This window comes from Pygocentrus nattereri, chromosome 25 (genome assembly GCF_015220715.1).
Source record: "Pygocentrus nattereri isolate fPygNat1 chromosome 25, fPygNat1.pri, whole genome shotgun sequence".
Taxonomy (NCBI): Eukaryota; Metazoa; Chordata; class Actinopteri; order Characiformes; family Serrasalmidae; genus Pygocentrus; species Pygocentrus nattereri.
In genome coordinates, this window is record NC_051235.1 from 17,607,881 (window position 1) to 17,625,399 (window position 17,519).

General features: G+C 39.0%; 1 protein-coding gene across 2 annotated transcripts in view; it reads left to right on the top strand.

The window, feature by feature from the left end:
- Window positions 1-14,326, top strand: part of rhpn2 (rhophilin, Rho GTPase binding protein 2) — a 35,497-nt gene extending 21,171 nt beyond the window's left edge. Inside the window, exons 5-15 of one of the 2 annotated variants that reach the window (XM_017706201.2) lie at window positions 58-135; window positions 1,400-1,524; window positions 2,182-2,348; window positions 3,652-3,839; window positions 4,318-4,474; window positions 5,416-5,535; window positions 5,852-6,046; window positions 6,518-6,564; window positions 9,818-9,964; window positions 10,753-10,911; window positions 11,986-14,326. In XM_017706201.2, the coding sequence (XP_017561690.1) occupies window positions 58-135; window positions 1,400-1,524; window positions 2,182-2,348; window positions 3,652-3,839; window positions 4,318-4,474; window positions 5,416-5,535; window positions 5,852-6,046; window positions 6,518-6,564; window positions 9,818-9,964; window positions 10,753-10,911; window positions 11,986-12,243 (1,641 nt within the window). In that variant the 3' untranslated portion in view covers window positions 12,244-14,326. Of the gene's footprint in view, window positions 1-57; window positions 136-1,399; window positions 1,525-2,181; window positions 2,349-3,651; window positions 3,840-4,317; window positions 4,475-5,415; window positions 5,536-5,851; window positions 6,047-6,517; window positions 6,595-9,817; window positions 9,965-10,752; window positions 10,912-11,985 lie in introns of both variants that reach the window. The other variant, XM_017706200.2, reaches the window with a different exon arrangement.
- Window positions 14,327-17,519: the final 3,193 nt, after the last annotated feature.

Consider the following 17,519-nt stretch of genomic DNA (forward strand, 5'->3'; position numbering starts at 1 on the left):
TGTATTCATGTGAATTTGTGAATGTTTAAACCGAATGCTGTTGTGTATTTTTGGCAGGATTTTATTCTTGAACATTACAGTGAGGATGGTGCAAGCTATCAGGATGAGATTGATGATCTGATGGACCTCAGAAAGGTAAAAAACACACTTCAACTCTTAAAGTGACTAACATTTGGCCTCTGTGCATATCATCAGTGTTTCTTCTACCATAGAAATGAGTGGGTGGGCGGGCCACCCTATAATCTCAGTCACTGGCCCAATAATCACATGAACTTTTTTTTTTTTATCCATGGTTGTGCAGTGCTCCTCTGCTTAATCCAGTATTCTTTAAAATGAGTCTGAAGCCAATTTTAAACCATAAGTGGTAACCCCACCACTACTGCACTGTTTCAACTTCTATTTTGAGCAATAATTTTGAACAATGTTTGTTTCTATTTTTTTATCTGGTAGCTGCATGCTCACTATTAAAACAACATTGTTATATTGTGCAGTTTATTCCCATAATCACAACAGCACACACTATTTTGCTATTTTTTGGAAAGTAAACTTATTGTACCAGCAGCCTCAAGAGAAACATGTAGCCCTCCCCATCCTGCAACGACAACAACAAAAATATTAAATGGGAAACACTGATTGTATTGTATTTGTATAGTGCCTGACATTAGAGTGCCCTCCATAAGTACTGGCACCCCTAGTAAACATGAGCAGAACAGGCTGTAAAAAAACATTCTTTCCTTCAAAATGTTAACAAAAATCTAACCTTCATTTGAAGTACATTGAAGAAATCTAAATGTTATTTTTAGAAATTAAATAATTTTCTCAAATATATATGTGCCACAATTGTTGGCACCCCTTCATTTAATACAGCAACCTTTGCAAAGATAAAGGATTCTCTGGTCTTTCTCATACGATGGATAACTTTGGGCAGTTGGGCTCTGTTTCATCTCGTGTGTGTGTGTGTGTATATATATATATATATATATATATATATATATATATATATATATATATATATATATATTCTCTAGTGAAACAGGAAGTCATGGCTGACCATTTCAATGTTTCTAATTGCTCAAGTGAAACTTAAAACACAAAATATGAATGGTAATACACCTCAGTTCGATTTCACAAAATTTCTAGGGTGCCAGCAATTATGGCACACAGATTTAAGAAAAAAACTTTTTTCATGGCAGTTTTTTTTAATCAATATATTGTAAATAAAGGGTAGATTTTTGCTGATATTTGACTGAAATTCAAAAGGATAAGTAGTTAAGAATATTTTTTTACAGTTAATTTAATTCATGATTACCATGGTTGCCATTATTTGTAGAGGACACTACATGAACACGGATTAAAGCCTTTTTTAATTTGATCACTTCTTATGTACGTCTTCGAGCAGGCATGCCGCACTCCAAGCCGCAATGATGCAGGGGTTGAGCTACTCTCAAACTACTTCAGCCAGCTGTCCCTTTTGGAGAGCCGCTTCTACTCCCCCAACCGCCAAATGGGCATTTTCTTCACATGGTGTGTTCCAGCTCCCTTAAAGTTACTCTAAGTAGTAAGAAGTGCATCAAAATGCATCAATTCTTGCATTAAAATGCAGCAATCCGAAGGCAACTCGGATCCATTATTTTTAGAATGTTCAAATGCATTATAGTGACTCTTGTGAAAGTAAGCACTCATTCTCAGACTCCTTTAAAAAAAAGTGTATATATAATGAATCTAAATCATATGGAAATTATCATAATGCATCAAGTCATGGTGAAATTTGAGACGTTGAATCTGTTTCTAAAGTGTAGGGAGTTCAATTGTCATGAGGTCCAAAATTTACATCCCTACTAAGTAATGTTTTCCAGCTCACTGAGTGCTCAGAACTTTCATGTTATTATGTAAACTTTAACATCTAACCATTATGTAACATTAACATTTTACCATAGTTCTCCTAACTGTTTTGTAAAGGGTTCAGAGTAACTGAACACTTTTATAGTGCTAATTCCTTTAGTATTATTATGCAGGCGCATGTATATAAACAGCAACAGTAAATATACCTCACTTAAGACCTGTGCAGGTCTGATGAGTTTCCTTTCACAGAAATGTGATTTCTGTATACATTTATGAACAAGAAAGGAAAAAAATAGCTTATACATAAAACCCTGACATTTTCTGCTCTTAATCATGCAGGTATGACTCTTTCACTGGCGTGCCGGTGTGCCAACAGAACATGTCTCTGGAGAAAGCCAGCGTCCTCTTCAACATTGGCGCCCTCTACACCCAGATCGGCACTCGCAGCGACAGACAGACGCGCACCGGCCTTGAGGAAGCCATTACTGCCTTCCAGAGATCATCTGGTTAGTCTTTTATTATTGAGACTAATAAAGCAATGGGAGTAATTAGCTCGATAACTGTACTGAAATGGAAGAAAAACAATTAGCAGTCCCCAAACAGACTTTTTAAAATAATAAAAGCTTCCAAAATAAATAAATAAATAAATAAATAAATAAGTACACTGACCAGCATCTACCATTATCTACATTTTAACAGGTCCACTTACCATGTAGGTGCACTTTGTAGTTCTACAATTAAAAACAGTTCATCTGTTTCTCTGCATAAATTTCTGTCCCCTTTGATGTGGTGGAATGTTAGTGTGTTGCGCGGGTATTGGTGGATCAGACACAGCAGTGCTGTTGGAGGTTTTTTTTTCCTTCACTAATGAATCCTAATCAGATTGTTGTGAGGTCACATTTACACCCTGTAGTGTGTATTCTCACAGTGAGAGGAAAACTGTATAGAGGGGAGAGTGTGAAGGTGGGTTTTTTCCCCCAAAGGCTGGAACATTTCAAGTCCCATTGCTATCAAAACAAACGTACTATCCTCTTTTCATCGTTCACACCCACACACACAGCACTTCTTTGTGCTTTGTGGAAGGAAGGCCCATATACGGCTGGTTTCCAGCTTGTCACATTGGCACTTCTCAAAGGGAGTTGTGACAAGCAAATGACAGACATACTGTCTGCCTCTCAAGCATAACAAGTCTATCTTATCTCTTTCACTCTGAATGCCACATTATGAAAATCTCAAGATGCTTTCCAGGCCCAAACAACAGATGCAGAACTTTCTGTTTTAGCAGGGGCCTTTGAAAAGCTTAGTTCTAGAGATGAAATGTTCATGTCTACGAGAGAGCACATAATATCATATACTAAATAGCAATTGTTGTATTACATTAGCATGAACCTCTGTCACCTTACAGCAAGAAGAGCCCGGGTTTAAAGAGCCAGGGTCCTTTCTCTGTGGAGTTCGCATGTTCTCCTTATGTCTGTGTGGGTTGCAATAGTTCCCTCCCACAGTCCAATGCTGTCAGGTGAATTGGAGATGCTAAATTGCACCTAGGTGTGAAATATATATGTCTGGGTGTGTGTCCTGTGATGGACTGGCAACTTTGTTGGCTTTTGCCCAATGAGTGCTGCGATAGGCTCCAGCAACCCCATATGACCCAATGGAATAAGTGGCGTAGATCATGTGTGCGTGCATGTGTATGTGTGTAAGAAAACTCTTTCATACATGTGATTGATAATAAGACTGAGCACAGATTTAATAAAAAATATAGTAATCATGAAATGTATATTTATTATATTTTTTTTGTTTTTGTCTCAGGAGTTCTACATCACCTGAAGGAGACTTTCACACACACTCCTAGCTATGACATGAGCCCAGCCATGTTGAGTATGCTGATAAAGATGATGCTAGCACAGGTTCAGGAGTGCCTGTTTGAAAAGCTTGCTCTGCCAGGGATCCGTAATGAGTTCTTCAACTTGATCAGAATGGCACAGGAAGCTGCTAAGGTAATACTCTAACAACAACTCCTTACAGAAACTCTGTAACTCTGTAGCTGTTGCAAAAAACTAGGGTTATCACGAAAACTTGATTTAAAGACAATAGATGAAATTTACTTTCTCAGTGAACTGGCACTTATATTATTGATGATGCATAATTAAATTCCTCTACTGAGCTCTTACAGTATCAGAGCCTATTGGCCATTGTCCATTTTTGTCCTTTGGACTTTTTTTACTCACTTATTTTTCAAAGTAATCTATAGATTACTCAGTTATTTGTATAATCAATAGTGACAGCCCTGTACACAAACAATGTTTATCTGGAGCAGTTTAACATTTTGGACAATGGCCATTTCTGATAGGCCTGTTTGATCCCTGTTGACACTCTTGTAATAACCTTGTTTTTTCTCAGAACTTAGTAACAATTTGTTTGAGCTTTTCTGTGTGTACAAGCAATGTCATTGTTTGTCATTCATGCCTGTCATAGGTGGGAGAAGTGTATGACCAGGTCCATCAGTCAATGATCCAGATGCCCATTAAGGACAACGTACCCTTTTTCTGGTCCACGATGGCGCAAGTGAAGACCCAGCACTATCGCTCCCTTGCTCATTACTTCATCTCCACTGCTCTATTGGATCACCAGAGTAAGTTGATTAACCGATTGCAGCTCTTACATCAACTTCAAAAGCAAGACTTGCTTGACTGAAAGTCCAGTGCAACCTTTAAAGAGACAGAGCCTTCAAGTTCAGCTCTCTCAGCACCCTCAAGGGAATGATGATTTGGGGTAAGAGGAGTTTAACAGAGTTGCCTTACATTCATAAAGATTCTAATGAGGCCAAGCTGGTGTACAAAACTATTATTAAAGCCTTCTGCTGAGCGAGAAGGAAAGCAGGTGCCAGAAAGTAAAAGGAAGAGAAGGAGACAGAGAGGAGGTGAGAGAGAGAGAGAAAGAGAATGAATGGGGTTATGCAATACTGTTATTGTTGTTCAAACACAGTAGGGGCTGTTTTTGGCCGAGGCTTTACACTGCTCCCACAGAGGGTAGAAACTTTATCAGTTCCCTCCCAGCGCCAGGAACAGCAGCCTTCTAGAGCTGCTGATAAAGCGCAGATCCCTGTGGATGCCTTTACTGACGTGACTTCAACATGAAACAGGCTTCCAGCTCTGGTTCTGTGTTGAGAGGCTATTTACAACATCATGCTCTCCCTTTTTCAGGAGGTGTAAAGAAAAGATTCAACCCTCAGCCTTGTTTGGAGCTTTAGGAGCATCAGTGGAGCATCAGCTGTATCATATTAATGATACAAAGCGCCATGTAAAATTCACAGGCAGTTGAAAGAAGTAGAATAATATAGAATTTGAATAGAAAAAATACAAATGAGAGTGTTGTTTTATATCTGTCGTCATAATACCATCTAATCAGTGCTTTATGAAATGCTGCCAGTGGAGTTTTGACACATCTGTGTGGTAAACTGCAGTGAGGAGAAAACAAAATACATTTTACATCAAAATACATCAATAAATTTTTTGGAAGCAAGAAATTCTATATATTTTTTTCATTGCATTAATGTTGTGTGTATGCCTGCAGTAAACCCCAGTGATGATGAGGATAAGCAGGAGAAAGCTCTATCTCAGCTGTATGACGCAATGCCAGATGGACGCTCACCTCTTGACATCCTGCGACAGAAAGACGAGAGGCGCCACATAGGTGAGACACTTCAACTCTACTACTGGTGCTCTGTATGGGACATCAACTTTCATCTAAACTAACATTTCTTTTTAAAAGGCGAAAGGAGAAGTACATTTCAAATTTTAAGATGGCTGATTAGTTAGATTATTAAACATTGCTTTAAAGAAAATACAGACCCTTTAACTCAACAACTACATACTAGCATAGAAACTCAGTGCTTTGTCGAATTAATAAGCTAAATATACCACCTGTGTATTTAGTGCTGCATGATATATTTTTAAAATATTATAACCTTGGACTTTTCATTTGCCTGACTTTGTCCCACCTTTTACAGGTAAGGCTCACCTGAAGCGTGCAATAATTGGCCAGGAAGAAGCGCTGCGCATCCAAGGGCTCTGCCGTCACCTCCGAAAGCTGGACATGCTCAACAACATCCTGCAGGCCAGCCACAAGCGGTCTCTCAGCAAGTTCGAACAGTATGACAATGAAGACGAGTTCACTGACTACATGGACGCACCAGACATCATCTGTGAGTCAAAAGGCCAGAATGAAACAATCGCTAGAATCCAAAAACTGTTCTACAAGACTTTTGCTCATGAGTGCTGCGCTGTTTGAGTTTTCCATAAACCATAAAAACCTAAAGCTTTGTTGCTGACTGTAACTTTTCCCTTTATCTCTCTTTATAATTACAGAAAGTATGTAGGTAATCAGCTCATATTGCAGTCAGGATGACACAATAAATTCTAACCGTTCTCATGTTAAATATAAAGCCTTCCTTGTTCTTTAACATAACATAACATAATATATTTTTGTTACAGAAGTGATGATGAGGATGACAGTTACTGCTAGGTCCTCAGTTGGCCTCTTTTAAAATGTGTATTGTAAAAAACATCAATATTTATTGATTCTCATGCAAAAAGAGCACATCCTGTACATTTTGAGTCAGAAGCAGAAATGGTAACATCAATTTTGCTAACACTCCTTGTTCTTATTCTCCCAGCTAAAACTGAGCAGAAAGCTGAAATGGAAGTTCCTGCCTCCATTAAGGTGAAAGTCAAAGACATATTCCACCGGCTGGTATGTGGGCTACTAATTTTTCACCCTAACATTTTCCCCCACATCATTTATGGGTTCTGTTCGCAGCATCGCAATGCTCTTTTCTGATTTATAACTGGAAGTTGTTTAAAGATCACATTTACTGCACAAGCTTGTGTGCTGTGTTGAACAGACCCGTACAAAGCCTTTGTCACTCTGTTCATACAAACTCATACAATACAGTGGAGATTTTGTTTGACTTTGGAAAGTTTAAAGGTTTCATTAAGCCTTTTTGTGTGAGTTTGTACAGAATGAAAAACTCTGAAGGCACTTTGGCTGTACTAACATGAATAACGATGGCGAAATACTGTGTCTCCATTAGAAGTGCACATTTTAACACAGCAGTAGGAGTGCACAAATTTAACCTTGAGTTTACAATAAGGCTCCTGAGTTATTGCTGTGTCGCAATATTCTGACTGAGGTGTGTATTTGTGTTTGTGGATGGCTAACAGACACACCCAGGCACTGCAATAAGCAGACAAACTGGTTGGCCTATTGCTGTTTATTGTAAGTTTTTACTGTTCCACAACGAGACCAAACCAATCTAGATTCAATTCACTTGTGATTCTACACTTTGTAGTTTAAATTTTCTTAAGAAATTGATTGTATTGAATCTAAATTGGATTTGTGGTGTAGATTAAGCCAGGTGAAGGGTCTGGTGTTTGCCTTGATCACTGTTCTCAGCTACACTACTATACAAAAGTCAGAGACCCTTTAAAAAATTATTTCCATTTGATTTCCTGTCAAAACAGCCATTCATTTAGTTTTTTAATGAGAGAAAGTGCTGTGAAAAAGTATTTGCCACCTAATTTCTTTTATTTTTGCTAATTTGTCACATTTAAATGTTTACAATCATCCTCCTAATTTTAGCATAAGATAAGACATGATTAACCACAAAAAAAAGTCATTTTCACAGCCTAATAACTGGTTGTGCCACCCTTGGCCGTAACAACTGCAATCAAACATTTGTGATGACTTGCAAAGTGTCTTTTACATCGCTGTGGAGGAATTCTAGCCCACTTTTCTTCACAGAATTGCTTTAATTCAGCTACAGTAGAGGGTTTTCGAGCATGAAGTGCAGTTTTAAGGTCTTGCCACAGCATCTCAATGGGTTTCAAGTCAGGACTTTGACTTGGGCAGTCCAAAACCTTCATTTATTTGTTTTGCGACTTTCAAACAGAATAGCACTTTTCATTCAAAACAAATATACACTGTTAAAAGCAGCATTTTATGTTTACTTGGGGTATCTTTGTCCAATTTTTAAAGTGGCTTGATGATTTAAAAAATTCAAGTGTGACAACTATACAAAAATAGGTGAAATTGGGCAGGGGCAAATACTTTTTCAAACCACTGTATTTCTGGTGAGAATCAGATATAAGATAATCCCCTTGAAAAGGAAGAGAAAAGTCAAAGGAATGAAAGTTTTAAAAAAGAAGATAATCCTTTATTTGTCCCAGAATAGGGAAATTCTCACAAACGGGGTTTCAAACCTGTAGTTCAAAAAATTACTAATAGATACAGAGAAAACGAGACTTGTCACAACCACCGAAACTGTCCCTATCAGAAAAACAGTACTTATAGCTTTCGTCGTTAAGAGAAAATCAAGCTCTTCGCTTGATTCAGAATTTGAAAAAATCCACAGGTGTTTCTGTCCCTCCTTCCACTATGAGAAAACAACACTGTGGGTCTGAAAGGATGATTAGCTGTTAAGATGTAACTGCTGAGAATTTTACAAATCAAATAATGAGGTTGCTGCTCATTTTAGCACAACTGGCTGACCACCTCAGAGCCCAGAAGTGTGAAAAATATCTCAGCAGCAGATTTCTTCAAAGAGGTGAAAGCAAGTGTCCTGAAAAGAATGGAAGATTTAATAAAGGCAGCAAAATACTGTTTTTCTGTTAAATGTATATTTTCTTCTATGCCTTGTTCCTGATACTAAAAAATGAAATAACATGTACCCAAAGTCTGTTTTGACTGGAAATTATAGAAATGAATGGTGATCTCTGACTTTTGCAAAATACAGTACCTCCAGACATCTGAGAACAATCACAGAGAAAAGTGAAAAAGTGATGATTCCCTTGAATTTAAACTACTTTAAATGTGTTTGTGCTGTTTTGATATGCTTAGGACTTTTATGGAAGAGTCTATGCATTTGATCCTCTAATGGCTGCTTCAGCTACTGTCTATCAAAAATTCATTTTAACCCCCTTCAGTGTTAATCATAATTAGCGGAAGCCAGTCTGTGGCAGAAACATGCCAGTGAAGGAAGCTGGCTAGCGATATCAAATCTTCTGTGAACTCCCATGACATAAATCCCCCAGCCGTTATCTTTAACTGTATGGTATTTATTTGTTTTGAGGTATAAACCACATCTGAAGGTTGTAGTTTTCTTTATGTGAAACGGTATACTTTTTATTTTAATAGGACCTTTGTTTAATTTTTTTGTTGTTTTTTTTTCACCCCCCACCCAGGCCAGTTAAAAGATACGTTTTATTGCAGCCTGGTAGGCTTCAGAGGCTGTAAAAACAAAGTACTTTACCAGCTGACCTCTGTTGAATGCAGTGGCCTTTTCCCAGGCTGCCCTTGGAACATGTTGCCATACTATAATGTTTCCCAGTCCTGGTCCTGCTGTAACTAACTTATCAACTCATTAACAAGTCTTTCTTGAAACAAGTGGGTGTGTTGGAATAGGGAGAACAATAAAATGTGCAGAACAGGCTTGGGGTGGCCGATATGATGTCACTGTTATGACAAATCACATCAGTAGATAATCAGTAACATCAGTATTTGTAAAAGTGCAATTAAGCCACTGTAGAGAGCTTGTAAACAAGAACCAGTGCTGTCTGTCAAAACTGTGCAGTAACATGAAGTTCATAGGGGATTTTTTTTTTTAAGCAATTGTTTTATTTTTCTTATTGTTCCTATGATCATGAATAGTCAGTTTGCGATATATTAGTTTAGTGGCAGGATTTATAGATGAATTGCCTCTACAGTGATATCCATGTTGCGGCTTTCTTCGGACAGAAAAAAAAAAACTACAAAAAAAAAAGGTTTATGCTGTGATTCCATTGAAGTTGTTAAAAAAAAACGTAATATAGCTTAGCCTTATAACATTAATGGCCTACCATAACAATAATGCCCATATTGTCCATATGTTGTGATGGTGTGATGTCATAGTGATGGTTGTGGTGTTTTCGTGGTACAGGGCCCGCTGTCTGTGTTCTCGGCAAAGCAGAGGTGGACAGCACCGCGCACAGTCAGACTGAAGCTTGAGGATAGAGACCTGGGATTCACTCTGAAGGGGGACGCTCCTGTCCAGATCCAGTCGCTGGACCCCCTTTGTTATGCAGCCGTGAGTACACACAAAGAGCTAACATATGTGTATGAATAAAAATCTGATCAGCTGTGTATTTTTCCATCAGGCTAACCAACATGAACTTCGTTGTATTTATTTATTTATTGTTACTTTTCTAATGAATGACCTTAAATTCTCCCCACATTGCAGTCTGTCTCTATCACACTCTGTCTTTCTCTCCTCATTAATAGTTTTGTAATGGTGAGCAGGCTTAATGAGAGAGGACAGACCGATTAGTGAGATTACATAACATCTCCCAGATGGGCCTTTCACTGCAGACCGTCTATAATTATACCTTACCACTCCTTCAGTGCTCCAAGCTCTCTCACCCCTCTCTGTCTGCCTCTGTGGTACAAAAAAAGTAGGGTACTGGATTAGCTTTCTCTTTGGTTCCCACAGAGAAAGAAGCAAAATGATCTTTTTCTCCTCTGTCTGACTACTTTCTCACACACGCACACCTGTTTCTGGCTTCAGTTCTTAAAAAGCTGTCTAGCTGTCTAAAGCAGCTGCGTATTTGGTCAGAAATAGCCATGCGTGTTTGTACCCTCTTTTGTTGGAGCACATCGGTCAGTCCTTCCAGTGAGTAATAGTGTGGTGTAACAGCAAGCTACATTTTGTTGTGTTAGGATGTGTGCCTGCTGTTTCTGTGATAAGCACTTTGTAAATATTTGCCATGTGATAAAAAGTGTCTCTTTCACACAGCTTGATTTACTGTACCTCTGTGTGACCTTTTCTTTTTCTCTGTCCCTTTCTCCCTCTCTTTGCTGTTATCACCCCATTCCCAGGAGGATGGATTGAAAGAGGGCGATTACCTGGTTGCCGTGGGTGATACAGATTGCAAATGGATGGGGGTGAGCGATGTCATGAAGCTGCTGAAAGATGTGGATGAGGAAGGCATCGACATTAAAGTGGTCAGCATGATGGACAGCAGCAGCCAGCCAATGGTAACTCTTCTATTACCTTATTATTTCTTGAGAGTTCAGTTTTCAGTCTTCCACAGAGTGTGCTGAAAGAAAACCTAATGCTGTTTGTCTCTTTCTCTTGATATCTCTTGAAGATGATCTAGCACACAGAGTTGGAGTTGTTGGGTTTTGTTTGTTTGCATGTGTTTATTGGTAATAATCCATCAGCCAAAGACTGGAGCGTATATAATTTCTTTAAGCCTTAAAAATGTAGAAATATTACTGTAATTCTGGCCTACTATTTACACTAGCACCTGGCTAATATGAACATGTTGTGAATGATGGCAGTATCGATTACAGGTGGCTGAAAATCGCAACTTGGAGCGCTGCCCAAGATAATTTGCTAATTATCTGCGATATGAAGTTGCTAGTGATATTTTTTGCTGATATCAGTAAAGCCATGGCTCGTCATTTTCAGCCTACCAATGTATCTTTTGGGTCTAAATTTAAATACAATTGCATAAGTAATTACATTGATAGTTACATAATTAAATATGGGATATTTAGTGGTTGGATGGTGTAGTGGTTAACACCTCTGCCTTCTACATTGTAGACTGGGGTTCAATCCCCACCTGGGCAAACACCCTACACTATACCAATAAGAGTCCTTGGGCAAGACTCCTAACACTGCCTTGGCCTCCCTGTGTAAAATGATCAAATTGTAAGTCGCTCTGGATAAGAGCGTCAGCCAAATGCCGCAAATGTAAATGTAAATATTATTTAATATTCTGTATTGACAAGTTTAAGGCTTCATTTGGACTTTTATTTTAGAGTGAAATGACAGACATGGCAAAAATGTAAAATGTGTTTTCTTTCCAGAAACCACGACTGCACAGCAATTACTTTATCAAATTCAAATCAAAGTACCATATCTTCTCTTCTACTTTTAAACACGTACGGTGTCGATCGATAGTTTAGAATCTGTGATTTGAACGCAGTTTATCCGCTTTTATTCAAGAGCTATAAGTGGGAAATAATTTCTACTGAATAACATCATGCTTTTGTTTTCGCATCTTCTAAGGGTTAATGTGCATTGTCTTCTGTCTCCCAACACAGCCAGCAAAAAGTGCCACGTATTCCGGTGGCCTGCCCAAGACTTACTCCATGATCTGTCTGGCTTTCGACGATGATGACAAGAATCCGAAGGGGCGCAAAGTGACCAAGAAGATGTCCTTCCTCAGCTGGGGGGTGAAGAACAAGCACAAGAGTGCCAGCACCCTCAGCCTGCCCACTGCGGACTACAGCGGAGCACTGCCCATACACAAACCCTGCCCCACCTTCCCCAGCTCCTACAATGACAGTGCCCTCTACTAAACGCAACACGCAGGCATGCACACTCAGACTGAACAAATGTTACATCCACAAACACTAATCAGCCTATTCTGTTCCACAGGGAGGAGGAAGTGGATCGGTCATAAGGAAAACAAAAGCACCTTGCACAAAATCTTAAATGAAATGTCAAAAGCTTTTTCGTGAATAGCATTTATACCAGCTGAGGAAAGTTTTAAAGGCCGGAGGATGACTTGCATTATTCCTTTTTAGTCTACAGTTAACCCAAGTGTTAAAAATAGGATTTACTTATGTGGGATGTTAGGAAATTCAGTAGAATATATGCTATATATCTGTTCAACTGTGCCATTTATGGGAGGAAATCTGATGATGCATATACTTTTTTCAGGAGCTAAAAGGACTCTGGTTTTATCAATCAAATGACTGCTGCTGCTGTACAATTTTTCCCATGTTTTGCTGTATTTTTGTACTGAAACGTCAAAGATGATTGTGAGGTGAAGCTGTTTTCCTTGGTTAAGCGTGGTGTTTGCTTAGGTTAGTTTTTTTTTTTTTTTTTTTTTTTTTTTTTTTTAAGCTGTTGCGTAAAACTCCTGGGATATTGCCAGATTTTCTTTTAGTGGCCGTCTTACACTCCTGTCCTTCGCCTGCACTCTGTAGTTGTTAGCATAGAAATAGATTCGTCCTACTGTCGTCAGCCATCTGTGGCATTTGCGCGCAGGGCACTGCTGCCAAATGGAACCTTTTCACTCTAGTTCTGTTCCTCTTGGGATTAGAGGACAGGTCACTAAAGTTCAGTAAAGTTCCCCATTGCCTGCAGGATTTTCTCTCACTTTTGCGATCTTGTTTCTGTTCAGGGGTAGTTCAGGAGCTTGGTGAGATTTGGATGTTCTTAAACTTTGTGTCGTGTGGATGATTTGTGAGATATTGTGGCAACTGTAGTGTGAAGGTTGTGAGTGTAAGAATTTGTTGAATGTGGAATTTATGTGGTGGTTATTTTTTTTTTTAAACGTTAATTTACATGACTCTACGTGAACTGTTCAATGCACATGGAAGGGAATAGACTCTGGTGGTGCTTGGGTCAAATATATTACCAAACTCAAGCTTGAAGGCTTAAAAAAAAAACAAACAAACAAAAAAAACCATTTAATATTTTCCCACTTCCTATTTTTATGTATTTACTAACACTTTTCAAAGTGTTGGATATATCTCACTGTCTACAAGGTAGATTCTTATGCATATTTGATAATCAAATAAGTAAGATGCACAAAGAGAAAAAGATCTATAAATGTAAGTTTGTATTCATCAGAGCCTTTTGTCGTGTTTAGTGATTTTGTCCAACTGTGGCTGGGTGTACATGTTGTTGAGTAGATTTTTGATGCCACAGGTGAGCAGTTAGTTGCATTCCATCTGTACTGCTTTCTTTAAACTACATCAAATGGACTTTTATATGTGTACAATTAAGTATTTGAATTCTTCCCTCTACTTTTTTTCTTCGATGTTGCTGTCGTTGGTCGCTTTTTGTCTTATTCTCCTTCAAGACTGGATATCCAAGACTGCTCTTTGTGAAACAAACTCCTTTGCTTGTAAACTTTGTATTATGAATGTCTTTCTCTCAAGTGTCTTCACTAGAGTAGAAAAATGTAGAATCCTCTATTTAAACTGAATGAGATTAATAATGAAGATTAAGTGTTAAATGTTGATACAAAATCCTCATAGCAGGTAGTAAGGTCAAATGTGCAAGCTGATTAATGCTCCTTTTAAACGTTTTATAGTAGCTCACTATTAAAAGAACGTATTTATGTTTATTTTATGGTTTAAGTATTAATGTATTCTCAACGATTTAGAACAGCAGCAAAAGGCAAGTATTCCATATAGTTACTGTACCCATGGGGTTTAGGTATGAATGATATTTTTGTTTAAACTGGTCACACTCCTCTGTGGCCAAACCCTTCCCATTCACTTTGCCCTTATGCTTGCTTTGGTGTTTCTGCTGTCTGTGTACAGTGGAATTTGGTGATGTGTTTTATTTGACTTCTGTCACTTTATATCTTATACATGTAAACCTGAAGTTAAATAAAATATGGGGTGATGTTTCAGTTTTCCTTTACATGACTTAGTCTCTATCTATCTATCTATCTATCTATCTATCTATCTATCTATCTAAATTGAGTAAGATCCCATTCTTAATCCATAGGGTTTAATAAGATGTTGACCCACCCTTTGCAGCTATAACAGCTTCAACTCTTCTGGAAAGGCTTTCCACAAGGTTGAGGAGTGTGGGAATTTGACCATTCTTCCAGAAGCGCATTTGTGAGGTCTTTCACTGATGTAGGAGGAGAAGGCCACAGTCTCTGCTCCAATTTATCCCAAAGGTGTTCTATCGGGTTGAGGTCAGGACTCTGTGCAGGCGAGTAAAGTTCCTCCACACCAAACTCACCCCAGAGAGCACGTCTCCACAGACCAAATGAACCGGAAGACATTTATTAGACCAACCGACCGACTGGAAGACACTGATTAGACTGACTGACCCGACCGATCAACTGGAAGACACCGATAGGACCGACCAACCGACTGACTGGCAGACACTGATTAGACCGACTGACTGGCAGACACTGATTAGACCGACCGACTGGAAGACACTGATTAGATCGTCCAATTGGAAGACACTGATTAGACTGACCGACCGACTGACTGGCAGACACTGATTAGACTGACCAACCAACCGACTGGAAGACACTGATAGGACCGACCAACCGACCGACTGGCAGACACTGATTAGACCGACCGACTGGCAGACACTGATTAGACCGACTGACCAGAAGACACTGATTAGACCAGCTGACCAAACTGGAAGACACCCGATTAGACCGACCGAGACAAAGCCATGTCAAACTTGCATAAAAACAAGGAAACAGAATTCACGTCTATGATGATGCTTATTTCTACTAGCAGTTTACATCGTCTCTTTCAGCAACGAAGATCCCTGCCATTGTCCCTGCCACTGCTGTTGTCCATTTCTAGCATCTGACTGCAGAAGGACTGGTATATATGAAGTGGCCTTAGCTGGGCGTAAACAATGTGTTTACATGTTAAAACTTTAATCAGAATGTTTTTAGAGCCAGGTTAAATGTATCTTGACTGGTTCTACACAAACCAGGTTACACATTCTCTAGAAGGATAGTCCTAAAATGTTAACCTGGTTAATAGTGGAAATTTGAAAAATGTCATTGCAATCTGAAGAGCCCGAACTGGAATTTACAGGTTTTATATTTAGACACTGACACTACTCTTTTGTTTACAATGCTGACGATTCTTTGCTTCTTTCTTCCAGAGATTCTATAAAAGTAGCATGCCACGTCATGTCTTCCTTTAAGCAAACAATTCTCAGAAAGCCGCTCACATCCCCCGAGAACTGGGCCTTGTTTTCGTGAATAAAACCTGAGTGTAAGAGTGCATTTCTTGCATAGGTGTGTGCAAGAGATTTTCATAGGAAAGATGATCTAGTGTACATATACTAAAACCAAAACGTGCATCTGTCTGTAAACTGACTGCTACCACAGATAAACAGGCATTAATGAAGACTCAGCTGTTCACAGAGGAGCTGAAACTCACTTTACTTTAACAGGAGTCTAATAAGAGTTATATGTTTTCCTGGATGGCCTTAGCAACCCACCAAGAGAGAGAATTAAAGTTTTTCTGTCCTTCAGCTGGGCATCACTCATTCTCTCCTCAATGCTTCCTCTGAACATCATGTGGTGCACTAATGGACTTAAAATTATTCCCAGGCAGGGAAATTCTGGACTGTGGGCTGGCTATTAAAGAGAGAGCTTCTTCACGCCAGTAGTGATGTCAGAGTGGTTTAGCATATATGTGTGTGTGCGCATGAGAGAGAGCGACTAACCTTGAAACCATTTATTTAACCTCTATCACAATCTAAGAATATTCAACAAGTATGCAACTTACACTGTATGTCCCAAAGTTAGAAGACAAGGACTTATCCAACATTTCTTCTGAAATCAAGAGTATTAATAAGAGTTTGACCCCCCCCTCCCCTTTACTGCCTCCATTCCTCTGGGAAGACTTCACCCTAGATGTTTGAACATTGCTGTGAGGATTTGATTGCATTATTGAGGACAAGTACTTGTGTTAGATTATTAGTTCTGGATCACAAAGATCCCACACATCCCAAAGATACTGGATCAAGCTCTTCAATTCAAAGAACACAGTTCTGCTGCTCAATGCTGAGGGGCTTCACACCCCTCTAACTGATGCTTCGCACTGGGAATGGTCACCTTAGGCTATGCAGCTGCTCCAGAGCATTCCGTTCTATTGGCAAAGCTTTTCTACTGAGATTATACAAAGTGTGAGTGTGACACTGAAAGCTTATGTTGACAGTGGGTGCACTTTTTAGCTGAATTCACTAATACTTTTGGATATACAGTGTACTTTTTGCCTGGTTGGCCTGCAAAACTCTGTAGATATTGGAGGCAGGAATCGAGAGCTCTGTCTATCCATCTGAAGAGAAGAAAAAAACCCAAACATACAAAGTGGTGAAATACACTATATTGCCAAAATTATTCACTCACCCAACCAAATCATTGAATTCAAGTGTTCCAATCACGTCCATGGCCACAGGTGTATAAAACCAAGCACATAGGCATGCAGACTGCTTCTACAAACAATTGTGCTGAATCTATCACGTGTTTTAGGTAGAGGGAAACTGTTGTCTGTAATCCACTGTACGCTATAGACGTGGCAGATACAGGTTAGGTAAAAAATGCTTTCCGCATATTCAGCTTCTTCCTGTTTGTTCTCTCCAACCTGAATCAACAAAGTCAGTTCGAGCTTGTGTGGACTACCATCTCACTTACTTAAATCAACCTGTGCCTAATCTTAATTACTCCTGCTTTACAAAAAGCTGCAGCAGTGGTAATGGACTGGTGTCCATGATGAAGAAAAAAAGAGTGAGAAAATGATGCTTCACCGCAACCAGGCTCATCATTTTCCCTTGATGCTTTAAAACAGCCTCCAAGGTTCCAGTGCTGATCCAGAAAAACGACACACTATGACGCAATTTTGAAAAATCAATCAATAAATAATCAAATGAACTTATTGATAAGTAAATATGTTTTCATGATTTTAAACCTAGGGTATTTTATGGTAACATTGTTAGCAGAATGGGCTGTTTTACAACATTATGGAAAATCGAAAACAACTATTTGTCATATACCAGGCCTCCAAAGCGCTGGCCAGGCCAAAACGTATCCAAGGGAAATTGGCCCTTATTCCTCAACGTTGTG